This window comes from Apodemus sylvaticus, chromosome 15 (genome assembly GCF_947179515.1).
Source record: "Apodemus sylvaticus chromosome 15, mApoSyl1.1, whole genome shotgun sequence".
NCBI classification, from domain to species: Eukaryota; Metazoa; Chordata; class Mammalia; order Rodentia; family Muridae; genus Apodemus; species Apodemus sylvaticus.
The window spans coordinates 73,144,277-73,157,966 of record NC_067486.1 but is presented as its reverse complement, the minus strand read 5'-3'; the positions used below and the strand labels follow the sequence as shown (position 1 = coordinate 73,157,966).

Sequence of the window (13,690 nt, the reverse complement as noted above, 5' to 3'; positions counted from 1 at the left end):
GGACGGTAGACAGGAAAAAGAACTCTTGGAGGAGAGCAGGGAATGGACCCAGCACCCGCATGGCAGCTTGACTGTGTGTAACTCCAGTCCCAGGGCACTGCATATATGTTTTTCATAGACAAACATGCAAGCAAAACACCCATATGCACACACATGAAATACAATAAAAAGTAAAAGAGATGTAGGTATATCTAATCAGGTTTGCATGTTAGACAACATACATGTGTATTGAATTATGCTACCTTGTAAGTATATCGATCTTGATGTTTCTATATATCCATTAAAATTAGTGTAAAGGAGCAACTAAAAGCTGGACTATACTCAGTCTGTGTTACCTAGCAGGAGAGAAGCCTGGGTTTGATCCCAACACTACGGAACCTGGGTATTGTGGTGCATGGACATTGATCCTTGCAGTCGGGAAGTTGAGGAAGGTCTCAAGGAGAGACTAAAACAAGAAAGAAAAGACACTATTTCAAAAGCTCTGAATTAATAAATCTTGGCTTGTAATTCTTATCTAACATGCATTAAAGTCACTGCACTCTGGAGACAGCCTGACTTGTATGCATGAGCTAGAGCTCTGATCCCCAAACTCATGCAAACTGGTCTGCTGGGTGGGCACTTGTAGTCCTTGCACTTGGATTCAACACAAGCTGGTTAGCTAGAATCGCTGACACTAGGAGGCCTGTGATCAGTGACTCTGCCTTAATGAAGAAAGTAAAAAGCTATTGAGGGGGACATAAAGCATTAACATCAAGCCCCCACATGCACACATGTGTACCAGCGCAAGCTTGAACACATGCACACATAATATATAGATTTCATAAATATATAAATATAAATATATAGATTTTAAAAATGTAACATTAACCTTATGTGCTTTCAAAAGGTTAATACTTTTCAGTATTGGGTTTGTATTACTCTGAAGACAGCAGTAACATATTTTGTTTAAAATCTGTTGCTCTTTAGCTTTTCCTAAGCATGTATAGAATGTTATATTTTATAATTCTGTACATTGCTACAGTATCCACGCAAAGAAAAAGACAGTCTGTTCTCAGAAGGTAAATATACGGTTTTTCAAATCATTTTTTGGGGTGTTTTTATTCAGCCTCTAAAGTCCTTTGGCTTGATTAAACATTAATATTGTCAACAAAAGATAAATAGGACTCTATGGGATGACTGTTTGTAAAGGTTAATTAAAATTAGAAGTAAGTTCTCAGAAGATAAATAGATCCTCCAAAGACTTATACGGGTATTGAAATGAACATTCAACTGATGTTTTATTGTGCTGTTCGGAGGTAGAGCGGAGTGGGACTCATAGAATCCTGTGCCGTCTTCATGCTGAAAGCATCACTTACTTTAAACATTGTTGCTCAAATACTGTGTAGATGGGAAAAGTGAATGAACAAGGATTTTACGAAACACTATTTCACAGTTTAAAACCTACTTAACAGCTCTGTGAGTGCGTGCCTGTTGCATAGTGTCTCTTTGCATAGACAGCGTTAGTATAAAAGAGTGCAGAACATGAGTTTCGACCATTATTGTGTGTAATACTTCAGCTTAGCAGTGGCATCAGTCCAAAAAAAAAATTATGTAAAGCTTAGACTATTCACTGTCAAAATCCCAATTTCTTATTTTATTCTAAGTTCTTTCTTGTTTGTGGAAATTAAGGATCCGTCAGTAATATGTGTTAATTCTAAGTCAGAAGCGTTAGGGGCATGCTTCTATACTTAGTGAGGCCGAGGTACAAGGAGGTCGTGTTCTAAGCCACTTCTAAAGAAAACATGTCTAAAGAAAGCTCCAGGCTTTTATACTGAAAATGTCAGTTGCCTTTTAGAGTTTTTAACCACAGAAAAGCCTAAAACTTTTACAAGTCTCCTTTACTTTCTAGCACATTCATATGCATATTGACTGTATTTATTTGCACTTGGTCATCTTTTGATTATCCTAATTCTTAGTGCTAAGATAAGAACTGTCTCTAAGAATGAACATTTCTTTGCCATTGCAGCAATTACCCAGATGACTAGATGACTTGTTAAGTGCCGTGGGTAAAACCACTGGGTATGAGAAGCCAAGGAGCCACTTAGCCCGACTCAGGGGCAGGCAACCAGCTGCTGACTTTTGAGGTGGACTCTGAAGGACATTTAGCAATTTTACTAATTAAAAATATAATTTTAAGAGAAAGAAATGGACAATTGTAACACAAGAACTACAGAATAAACTCTTGATTTGTAAGAGTTTTCCCATGTTTAGTGATATCACCAACCTGGAAACAATCATCGCCATTACAATATAGGAAACAGCAAATCTCGATACGTTCCATGTATAGCCTGAGAAAGTCTGCTGGGAAGCAGCAGTCTGTTCTAGAAATGGCTGTGGAACAAGGTCTGAACAAGAGGAATATCAGTGGATATGTTAATGTGGAAGGGGATTTTGCTGGACTCCACCCACAGACAGAGCTGCAGACAGCTGTTGGCTGCTGGGAGGAGGAGGGGGAATCAGCTTTGCCAGCATGGATGACTTGTCAGTTGTCCAGCACACTGGTCAGCTGAAACACCATACGCACAAATAACACAGAGGGACTCAGCAGGTTGTATGTCGTGTGTGTGTGTGTGTGTGTGTGTGTGTGTGTGTATGTGTGTCTGTGCATTCACATACATGTGTTATATACATATGTTACAAATATAATCAAAGAAAAAGAAAACTTGAGAGTCAGGAGGGGCATGTCAGGCCTGATGGAATGAAAAAGAAAAGGGAACAGTGATGTAATTCTATTTCAATTAAAATAAAATATGTGATATTTGAAAACAACTGAGCCTGAGATCTGAGGGTGACTTGGAGTAAATTGCTTGTCCCTGAATAGACACCCCAGTGCGCTTTTCTTCAGATTTAGGGGTCTCTGGTGAGGTTCATGACAAAGTAAGGAGAACTCTCTGCTGCAGTGAGAGAAACACTTTTTGTGGACTTGGCTGCCATCTTTAGTGACCTTGTGAACCTAAGTCCTGAAGTCACTTGTGTCAGTTCTTCCTAATAAGCCTTGTGTTACTTTCTAAGGTGTTGAGAATGTCAGTCAGCATTGAAAAAACAAGCCAACACAGACTTAATATTTGCAGGCACATGATTTGGGGAGAAAATAAACTGAAGTGTTTTTATACATATAGCATAAAAGAAAATACAAAAAAATAAACATGTATTTCTAAATGACATTTAAATGTTTGAGATACAAGAATAAATAGATCACTCCAGCAGGCCCTTAGTTCTCAGACTGTGTTGCTCTTTTGGTTTTGGGGTGTACAAAGTACAGATTTTGACCAACGGCTTCCATTTGAAAATATATAGGCACATGTCATATGTGCAGGCACTGCTGTTCCTACTGAGACACATGTGTGTGTAGCTCTGCATTGATCAGAGCACCCTTTTCAGAGTTTGCTTGATTCTGTTACAGCTGTTTTCCCTCTAAGCTTAAGTATATGCTCTTGGGCCAATCATTCACCTCATCTCACCAGGCTACCCTGCAGACTAATGTTGTAGGTGGATTGAGCTAGGTAGAGTTTGCCCTGTACTTCCAATTTGACCCTTTCAGCTACCTAGAAAGAGATTTTTGCTAGGGACAAGTAGAGAAAATCTGTGTTAGCTTTGATTTGGAGATTACATAATCCATTTTGTACCAAACTGACTAGAGCTTTTCAAGCCTCAACATATTTACACCTTATGATTATACAAACCATACTTTAATACTGTTATAGATGTAATCTATGACAGCCTTATTAGGCTCCATGTTTTACTGCAAAATTTAAGTGTACCTTTGGAAAATCAAAGAATTAAGCTGATTTTTCTTCCCATTTCATCAATGCCAAATATTTGCAAAAGTCTATATTAAATAATTAATAAATACTTAGAATAATTTTTTCCTTTTTGACATTTTCTTTTCTCTTTGACATTTTAAATGATTTGCATGGAAAGTTAGAAGTGTTTTAAGGTGGACTTTGCTACCTGGTGGATGAAGAACTACCATAGCCCATGAAAGTTCTCCCAGTCTTGGTAGCCTCTGCCCTTTTGGACTTCTTGGTTTCTTCTTCACTTTCTTTATTAATTTATTTACTCCTTGCTTTCCTTGGTGAAACCTGGCAAGGTGGAGTAGGTTAAGGGCAGGCTAGGCCTTACCTCACTCACGTAACAGTTCCATAACTGACTCATATATATTAGATATTGGGGAAAATATAGAGACATATACACATCAAGAATAGTAAGATAAAAATAAATTATTCAAAGACAGGCACTAACCTGAGCACTCTGAAGCACTGGGCACTTGGGCTCTAAAGGAGAGCTTTCGCTGCGCTGCTCAGTGAGGGCTGGAACATTTTGGACTCTTTAAATTGTGTTTGCCTGCAGACCACCGCCACCTACAGTGATGAGCCCTGAGGATACGGATCCCACCCATTTTACAAACCCGCATAGTACTACACGTCATTTTCCAAAGTCAGAGTCCTCACATAAAGGTAAGGGCATCCGTGTGGTCAAGCTGAGATCCTCTTTGCAAGCCTCTGTTTTCATAGGAAATAAAATTTTGTCTTTTAATTATGGGGTGGAAAAAGCCATCTGCTGCTCAGCAGTTATTAAACATAAGACAGCCAAAAGTAAATCACTTTAAACTAAGTGCAAGGTTTTTTATGTATTCACACTTTTCTCCAGGGAGAAGTTATTGTTCTCTCTTCTCATTATTGGAGGGAATTGCAGTCCTACTTAGATTAAACGGCATAATCTGTACAGTTTAAGCACCTGAAATCGGAAGCTTGGAGCTTTGCAGTACTAATAAAACTCTTCAAACAGTTTCAGACTTTTCAAACATTCCAAATGTAGACTTTTCTGACTAAGTACCTCCTTCGCCATTGAATAGTCAATTAGTAGTGAGAAATTAGAAGTAGTCTATGCATATGCTTCAAAGGAAAGTTTCAAAGCTTTTTGTTTCAAGCATGTTGGATGATATATGAACATCCCTGAGGGTAGGAATTAGATTAACAGTGCATGCACATGTGCATACACATATATACCACACAGTTCCTCACAGATGACAGGTGCAGTAAAGAAAATCAGGAGAGAAGTAGAGAACTATAGTGGATTAATAACTTTATAGCAGAAAGATTGTTGTTGGCTGAATTTGCTTTTCTAGTACACACACACACACACACACACACACACACACACTTGTCAAAGTTACATAGTGAGACAGTTCCTTTTTTAACTTCCCTATCTACAAAGTAGTGTTAGTAAAATAATTAATCCAGAATTGTCAGTCATGTAGAGTAAGCCTTGTGAAAGAAGATTCTCTGTGATGCTACACTCCTGTTGTCCCAGCACTCCACAAGTAGAGAGAGAAATAGAGGAATCGCCAGGTCATTATGAAGGACAGTGAGACCCTAGGAGGTAGGGGAGTAAGGAAAGATGATTGTAAAACAGGTTACACGCATTAGGTCTCAATATTTGATTGAACCTACTTGAAGATTTCTTAGTGATATTTTTATCATTCTTTTTCATTTACTGATATTTTCAATGTCTCTGCTGCAGCTGGAAAGTTGCTTATGGATTTGTTTCTTCTGAACCTGAGTTTGTATTACTTGGGGACAGTGCATGTCTGTCCTTAACATGTATTTGCTGCAAAGTATTAAAATGACAGAGTGATTTTATACATGAATATTTTATAAGCAAAAGATTTCTAAAACTGCAAGAAGGGGCCATTTAGAGCACATAGGGCAGGGAGACAATGAATTGAAAATATTTTCATCTTTTTTTAATTTATTAAAACTTTATTATAATGAATTTGCAAATGAAATTTACATAGCAAAGCCGATTCAAGGCCTCTCTGTCTGTGAGGTCATGGAGGTAGACAGCCGCTCAGAAGGTACAGAGCTTCATGTTGGAGTCACATGTTGACTCCTATCAAAAATGCAAAATCTGTGACAAAATTAAAACTACAAAGACAGTGAGCTTTAAATTCTCCTCTCTGTCTCTCATTCCTCCCCTCTCCCACTTTCCTGGATTGTAATGGTTTTTCCTTTTTCTCCTTTCCCTAGGCTTCCATAATAAGCAGTAAAACAAAACAAACAAAAAGAGATCTGCCTCGAAAATGGACTTCTTATAGCACATATTGCTGAGAGATACAACATGCATTCCACGTTGGCTGTTGTCCTGTGTGCCATTGCTGCGAGTTACTTTCAAGTGTTTCCTTAACTAAAAAAGTATTTCACTTCATTTTAAAATTTTGCTTATTTTGGTCACTTTGGCAGTGTAAGAAAATGGAGCTTCTGAATATTGTCCACTTCTTCTGTGGATATATTTCCTGAGATGTAATAATTCTATAAAATGACAGTTATAGGATATTGGCATCTAGGGAATTGAATTTATTTAGCAATTAGAAGTGTACAGAGATTCATTATCAAGTAAAGCATAACATTTGGATGCAATGAAGTATCAGAAAGTATATGGAATAGCTGCTTTGCTACTTATTATGATATTTTGAAAGATACAGCCTTTGGTTTTTTTTTTTTTAATCCTTTTCAGAAAAAGTAAAACCACAACAATAAAGTATAGGGGAAACACCCAGAGTAGTAGAAGTCTGTTCTTCTGAAATAAATGTATTGGTAGAGGCTCTGGATGGTCATGTAACCCTCACTGTTAGCATGTGTGGCTGTTTCCTCAGGATCAAGGCTTTCTGATGCCCTTAGGCATTGAATTATGTGTCAATATTTATTTGTATAGACCTTAATTGTCTGATATTTTCTCTCAGGTCCATGATGAGTCAACTCAAAAAGAACAAGCAGCCTTCCATTGCCTTGCTTTTCTAACTTAATTCTATAGCCAGAGGAGTAGAACAGTTTCCATAGGACTTGGCACCACCCATCCTCCTGGCTGTGCACATCAGCCTCTTGCTCCCAGGATATAGCAGCTTTTGTTGGCAACCTTTCAGTGGTGTTTTATGCACCTGCAATATTAGATTTATTCAACATGAACTTGAATCTGATGAAGTGAATCACTATCCAACTGTATACATCTATGCTGATGATCATTGTATTCCTCTCTGTAAGACCTTTTAAACTCCTCTATAAAACTTTGTGTATTCACCCATACCACTTAATATAGATGGCAGCCATGCGGAACCTAAATATGATACATTTTTCCAGCATGACTTGCTATTCTTTGCAATGTATGAATCTGATGTTTTCAGTCATGTCAGTATGCTATTTATTTAGGAAACAAGGTTGCTGAGAGAAATAATTTAAGGACTGCCTGCCTTCCACTTGCCTTGTCTTTCCAAACTGTCTTAAACTTGTGGAGGATTCTCAAAGGCTGCTCCCAATAGATTTTAATCTCTGGTTTTGAGAACTTTTGTTTCATAAAGTAACACCTAATAGAAATTTGTGTGAAAAGTGACTAAGAGAGAAGCTGTGGGCAAACAGTCATCTGGAAAGACGCAGAAGCAACAGTGCAGTCCCTGGGAGCAAATGCAAGGGAGTGAGTGAGTGAGTGAACTTCATACCTGAGTGTCAGCCAGCAGGCACGTGCAGGAGACCCTCCTGCAACCTCTAGGGGTAAAGGGAAGCCGAGCCTTAAGTCAGAGTCTGCACAGTGCTGTCAGGCTCACAGCGCAGTCTCACCAGCTAAGCGGAAGGCTATATCGTCCTTTATCTGCCCTGTGATTTTACTTCATGTTTTTAAAAGGTATTTTGAAAAGGTAACTTTAAAGAAAAAAGTATAGGTGCATTTTTATTTGATAATTAGTCAAAGCAGGCAACATCTTCTGCCATGTTTATTTTATAAATATTTATTTTTCTATCTCATGAAATGATCACTTTTAACTTTAAAAGCTTTGTTTCTTTTGTTTTACATGAACTTCATTTAATCATATTTATTACTGTAAAATGCATGTGCTTTAGTTTAAAAAATGCCAAGCCACTTAACCAGAATGCTGGAGCCTTATCTGCCACCATGCATAGCCAAAGGCAGTGCTACCTGTGTGATATCCAGCTCAACATCAGTATTGGAAAATTTGTTACTTTTTAACTTTTTTTTAAAGACTACAGTTTTAAAATATTTTGTTTGTTTTATTTTATTTTTGTAAACAATTTTTTAAAGAGTACCAGTAATTATTATGAGTAAGAAGATAGAAAAATATTCTTAATTATTCTTAATTAAAATTTTGCTATCAGTCAAATAATATATCTTTCAGATGATCAAAACAACTAACAGCTCTCAATGAACTGCCAGTCTTCACTGTGGTCTCTACTTTTTAATTTTTATATAGAAATGAAAGCATTTATTTTGTTCCTGTTTTCGAGCACATGCAATTTTAGGTCCACACTGTATTATGTTTTGCTATCAACATATAGACTAATTCTTCTAGCTTTGAGCACGCTTTTGGTTCTCAACTTGTGTTCTCTGCAGGCCCTGTGCTGTTAGCAGTAGTATTACTGGATGAGCACGGTATGTTAAGGAGACTCCTCATGACACTGACGTGATGCTCTCTCCTTTCCATCCTGAAAAGAGGCCAAATTAAATATGCTGACCTAAAAGAAAATTAATTCTGGTATTCAAGCTACTGTTAGTCATAGTTGCCTTGTTGGGAGAATAGAAAAATTGCTTCTTTTGTTCACAAAGAATATTGAGAATTTTTGCAAGTGACTTTACATGCCATTGAAACTCTATGGGGTCAAGTGACTGTGACAAATGGCAGTTAGTAATGAACTCAAAACCCAAACAGCCACAACCAAACTATGTCTTAATGATCTTGAGAAACATCTAAATTAGGAAGAGAGATATGCATAAATATGTGTCCAAAGAAACCTCTTCACAGTGGCCTGAGTCACTGCACCTAGGCAGCCAGTCTAAAGTATGTGAACTGTGGTCCACTGGATGCTGTAAGACTATCAGAACTTGTCTAAGTCTGTGTCAAATTTAAAACAAAAACAAAGACAAAAAAACCATACTGTAATATGGTGCATTCTATTCACCACATAAGTGGTTAACATTTTACAGCCTTGATTTATAATGAGTAATGCCTTTGTTTTTATAAATCTCACTTTGAGAAATATGAAGATCTGTTACTCTCCTTTAAAAGGTAACTTCTGATTGGCTGAGATTATCAGCCTATTGAATGACGAGGCCCATATAGAAATAACTCGAAGGTCTGAGGTGGATTAGAGCTTGAAGTAAATGGCTTCTTCCTTTTGGGAAGGAACGCTGACATTGAAGACACTCTGACAAGGAGACTTTGTTCCCCTTGATTTCACTGTGAACACTGTGCCATGTTCTCATAGCACGCTTCTACAAAACAGTCCTAAAGCATTCAAAATCTGACCTTTCATTTTAAAAAGTCTGTAATGTGTCTGTCATATGCTGTTCATAGCAGAGAAGTGACTCGCTCTCCCATGTTCTCGTCCTATCTCACAATCAGAGAAGTGACCCAGGAGAGTCACCCCATTCCTCCCTATCTGTTGACCCAGGAGTGACCCAGGAGAGTCACCCCATTCCTCCCTATCTGTTGGTGCCTGTGTGCTTTAGAGCCGTATCTGTATCTTAGTGGTGGCAGCATGCTTTCTTCCTCCTCTCCTGTAATAAGGCAATACAGGCAGAGAGAAGCCTGCTGTGGAGTGTCCTATCAATGCTGCATGGAACAGTGTTATCCGAATATGTGGTGGAAGGTTTTGTTTGTTTGGTTGGTTAGTTTTTATCATGATAATATGTAAGATAATTAAAGGGAAGAATTGAAGGCTTTGTTGCTTCTGTTATAACTCATCAGAAATGCTCAAATTTCATTGTAGCATTTCTAAGAAAGCAAGGAGCTAGGAAAACATTAGTAATAGTCACTTTTCTGATAAGCCCTGCACTTTATGTCAGCAATGTCTGTCATGGTCAGTTTTGCCTTAAATTAGTTTGAGTTCACCTGAGGCCATTGTGCTTAGTATATGTGAGCTCTTGTCAGCTCTCCATTGGCTCTGGACGGATGTAAGAACCTCAGGCAGCACCAGCACCCGGAGCTGTGAGGTCTCCCACTGCACTCTGGGTGACTTGTAGTAGTAATAGAAGTATCTTCTCAGTTCCCCAAGTAGCAGAGGCATGGCCAGAGCTCTGCTCGGGGAGGATTCCCTGACTGAAGTGCTCACCCAGTGATAATCTTCTCAACATTTGGGAGGTTCTTGTTCTTTTTTTTATGGTAACTTCAAAGGATGTTCTAAAGGTTCTTTGGTTCACTGACAGAACTCAGATTATTTCTAAGAATTTTAACAATTACCTTTGTATATTGAGAAGCTTATTTACCATTAATAATACAGAAGAAATCCCCCCCCCACACACACACCATGGACATTTTAATTGGAATGGTGATCTGAAGAGTGCTCTAGTTCATTTCTTTTAACAGAATTTAGCAGTAAAATGTGGGTATGATTGAGAAGATGGAAGACAGCTTTTCTAGGTTGCACGCAGACCAGCACAGTCATGCAGGTAACCACACTGACTTACATATGTTTGCCACTGAAAGCCATTTTTTGCCCTTACAAACCTGAGCACTGCTACTAATATGTCCATATGGATTTCATATGCCTCTGTGTATTATAAGTAAGAAAAGAAGTGGTTTTTCCCCTCATTTTAAGCAGTTATTTTTCATAGTATGCTGACTTCAGCATTTTAGATCAGGGCAGGATTAATTATGTAACTGTATTGCCCAGGTCTTTATTGGTAAAATTCAAATTTAAAGATGAGAAAAAAATTAAAAAGGTTTGAGTAACAAATCAGCAAGGATTGGCTACAGTAAAGAGAAGGCATTGAGAGGATATGCAGTGATGAGTGATGGCCTTTGGATATATTGCCATACTGAATTCACACTGTAATTGGCTGAAATTGATTCTAGCTAAAAATTTGGTAAGAGTTTTGGATGTGAGAAGTTTTATACTTAATGTATGAATAGTTTCTAAATTCCTTTAGATTGTAGACCTTCATATAATCTAAAAGGCAGATGCCCTTCCCTAAGGATAGCTGTATTTTTCATGGTTTTAAATGAACAACCAGACACTTATTTCATGAAATAATGTAAATATTAGGAAGTAATATACAAAATGACATATAAAAGTGACATTTCAAAATGACAAGTGTCTATAATGCCTGTTGTCTGCTAAGAACAATCTATTCCTGTGAAACATTTGAAAGGTGCTGGATTTGAAAGTATAAGAGTTTGTTACATAAATCAAGTTTCTCAGGATATTTGAGGTGATACTGTCATTTATTTCTGCTATAATTTGAAAAAAAAATCATTTCTTTAGTTATGCTGTGAGGAAACTGCATACTTCATTTGGTAAGAGTCCTTTAAGAAGAGTCCTAGAGAAGAGTTTAAATCAAGTGAGATGGGATCCCAGTACTGCTCAGTTTATGCTCAGCCCATCCCTCAGTGGGGAGGTGTGAAGTGGATCCCCAGCACTAGTCAGTTTGTGGTCAGTCCACCCTCAGTGGGGAGGTGTGAAGTGGATCTCATCACTAGTCAGTTTGTAGTCAGCCCACCCTCAGTGGGGAGGTGTGAAGTGGATCTCATCACTAGTCAGTTTGTAGTCAGCCCACCCTCAGTGGGGAGGTGTGAAGAGGATCCCAGCACTAGTCAGTTTATGGTCAGCCCACCCTCAGTGGAGACGTGTGAAGAGGATCCCAGTGCTGGTCAGTTTATTGTCAGTCCACCCTCAGTGAGGAGGTGTGAAGTGGATCCCCAGAACTAGTCAGTTTGTAGTCAGCCCACCCTCAGTGGGAAGGTGTGAAGAGGATCCCAGCACTAGTCAGTTTATGGTCAGCCCACCCTCAGTGGAGAGGTGTGAAGAGGATCCCAGTGCTGGTCAGTTTATGGTCAGCCCACCCTCAGTGGGGAGGTGTGAAGAGGATCCCAGCACTAGTCAGTTTGTGGTCAGTCCACCCTCAGTGGAGAGGTGTGAAGAGGATCCCAGTGCTGGTCAGTTTATGGTCAGCCCACCCTCAGTGGGGAGGTGTGAAGTGGATCCCCAGAACTAGTCAGTTTATGGTCAGCCCACTCCCCCAGCAGGGCTTGTGAAGTACATATTTCATGGAGCTGAACAGATCCTCAATAGAATATCATCTCTTGCCTGAGGAAAGTCCACATCAAACTATGTGCCTATCTAGAGATTGAATAATACTGTGAGGAGACACTATGTGGATGCCTTAAGGTGACTGGTGCTGGGGCTGGTACTGGTGCTGGTGTGGTGGGCATGAATGCACCCATCTGGATTGGCTGCAGGGAACAGTCTATTTCAGTTCATCATCATATAGCCCAAGATGGCCCTGTGCATAACCTTGTTGAAGAAATGAGAAATACGGTGCTGGCTACTTTGCCGTGTCTGGGAGGCTTACGTCATGGTTAACATCATTAAGGCACTGTCCAGTGTCCAAGCCTTCCTTCATTACCACTTATACATCTATATCCATTCATTCATCTATGCAAGCTTGTGTTTTTGTGGTTTGTATTTTACACCTGAACATCAGGTTTAACATTGGTGTTTTAAATAATTTTTAAACCAAAGTATTGTATGAGTAAGTGTATGTGCTTTGTTTTTGTGAATGGTTTGAGATAAATACCTATCATGTTTTCTCTTAATAAAGTCATCCATTTATTAAGTCAATGATGGCCTCCTGTTTTCATTTCTATACTCAAAGTCTGAAGTTTGAGAGAGTTACAGCATATATATGCATATATTACATGTTTATATATGACAGAACAACCAGATTTTTAAATACTATTAAAATGTTATGATTTCCATGTTCTTTGTTTGAGCTTATGTATACTATTACACTTTAGAATGAAAATTTCGACACATAGTTCAGAATATAAATCATAAAAGTCCCTCTATTTTGTGTGTGATGTTTGTTGGCAGAGTTGATATATTTTGTGAGGGTTCACACAGTGACCCCCATGACAAAGCTTGTATGAGTACAGCTCACCTTGTCTTGTAGACACACAAGTGGATTTTGAGGAAATGGAATCAACTCATTAACACCTGTACAGTATTTTATCTATGTAAGAATTGTTCTTTGATCTTACTGTCTTTGATAACTGATATAAACACATTCAGAAATAAATCTTCTTAAAAATCCAATGCTGTTTTCAGTTACTATTGACTTTACTGTTAAATACCCCTGGAGCAGATCCTCTGGAGTTAATTTCTTCTCCAGCAAATATAATAGAAAATTATGCTGGTTAACTTTTAATCAACTTGACAGAAACTTCAGTCAGCTAAGAAGAGACCTTGACTGAGGAAATGTCTCCATCAGATTATGTTTAGGCATAATCCCTGACTAGGGCTTTTGTTGGAATCATGAGTGTTGTGGGAAGGTCCAGGTCATTGTGAGTATTACCACCCCTCTGCAGAATGTCTTGGGATGTATAGGACGTCAGACACTCCTGTTTTTATTTCAAGCCATCCATATATTAAATCAGATATAGCCTCATATTTTTCTTTACTAAGTCACCAAGGACATCGAAGCAATTTTTTTTCTTTTTTGATAAAGTAGCACGAATAGATATTTTTCATACTACTAACAGAATTTTGTTGTAGGACTCCAGAGAGCCTTGGCCTTCTGGGGACCCCCTGAGTAAACAAAATAGAGCTGAGAATCACTGCAAAGAGCAAGAGGAATTTATTCCAGTGTG

The 13,690-nt window shown here is 38.4% G+C and overlaps 1 protein-coding gene across 4 annotated transcripts in view; it reads left to right on the top strand.

Moving 5' to 3' along the window:
* Positions 1 to 12,662, top strand: part of Ccdc50 (coiled-coil domain containing 50) — a 53,841-nt gene extending 41,179 nt beyond the window's left edge. For 3 of the 4 annotated variants that reach the window (XM_052157802.1, XM_052157803.1, XM_052157804.1), the window contains 2 exons: positions 4,390 to 4,496; positions 6,069 to 11,460. In XM_052157802.1, the coding sequence (XP_052013762.1) occupies positions 4,390 to 4,496; positions 6,069 to 6,088 (127 nt within the window). In that variant the 3' untranslated portion in view covers positions 6,089 to 11,460. Of the gene's footprint in view, positions 1 to 4,389; positions 4,497 to 6,068; positions 11,498 to 12,011 lie in introns of those variants that run through there. The other variant, XM_052157801.1, reaches the window with a different exon arrangement.
* The last annotated feature ends 1,028 nt before the right edge of the window (positions 12,663 to 13,690 follow it).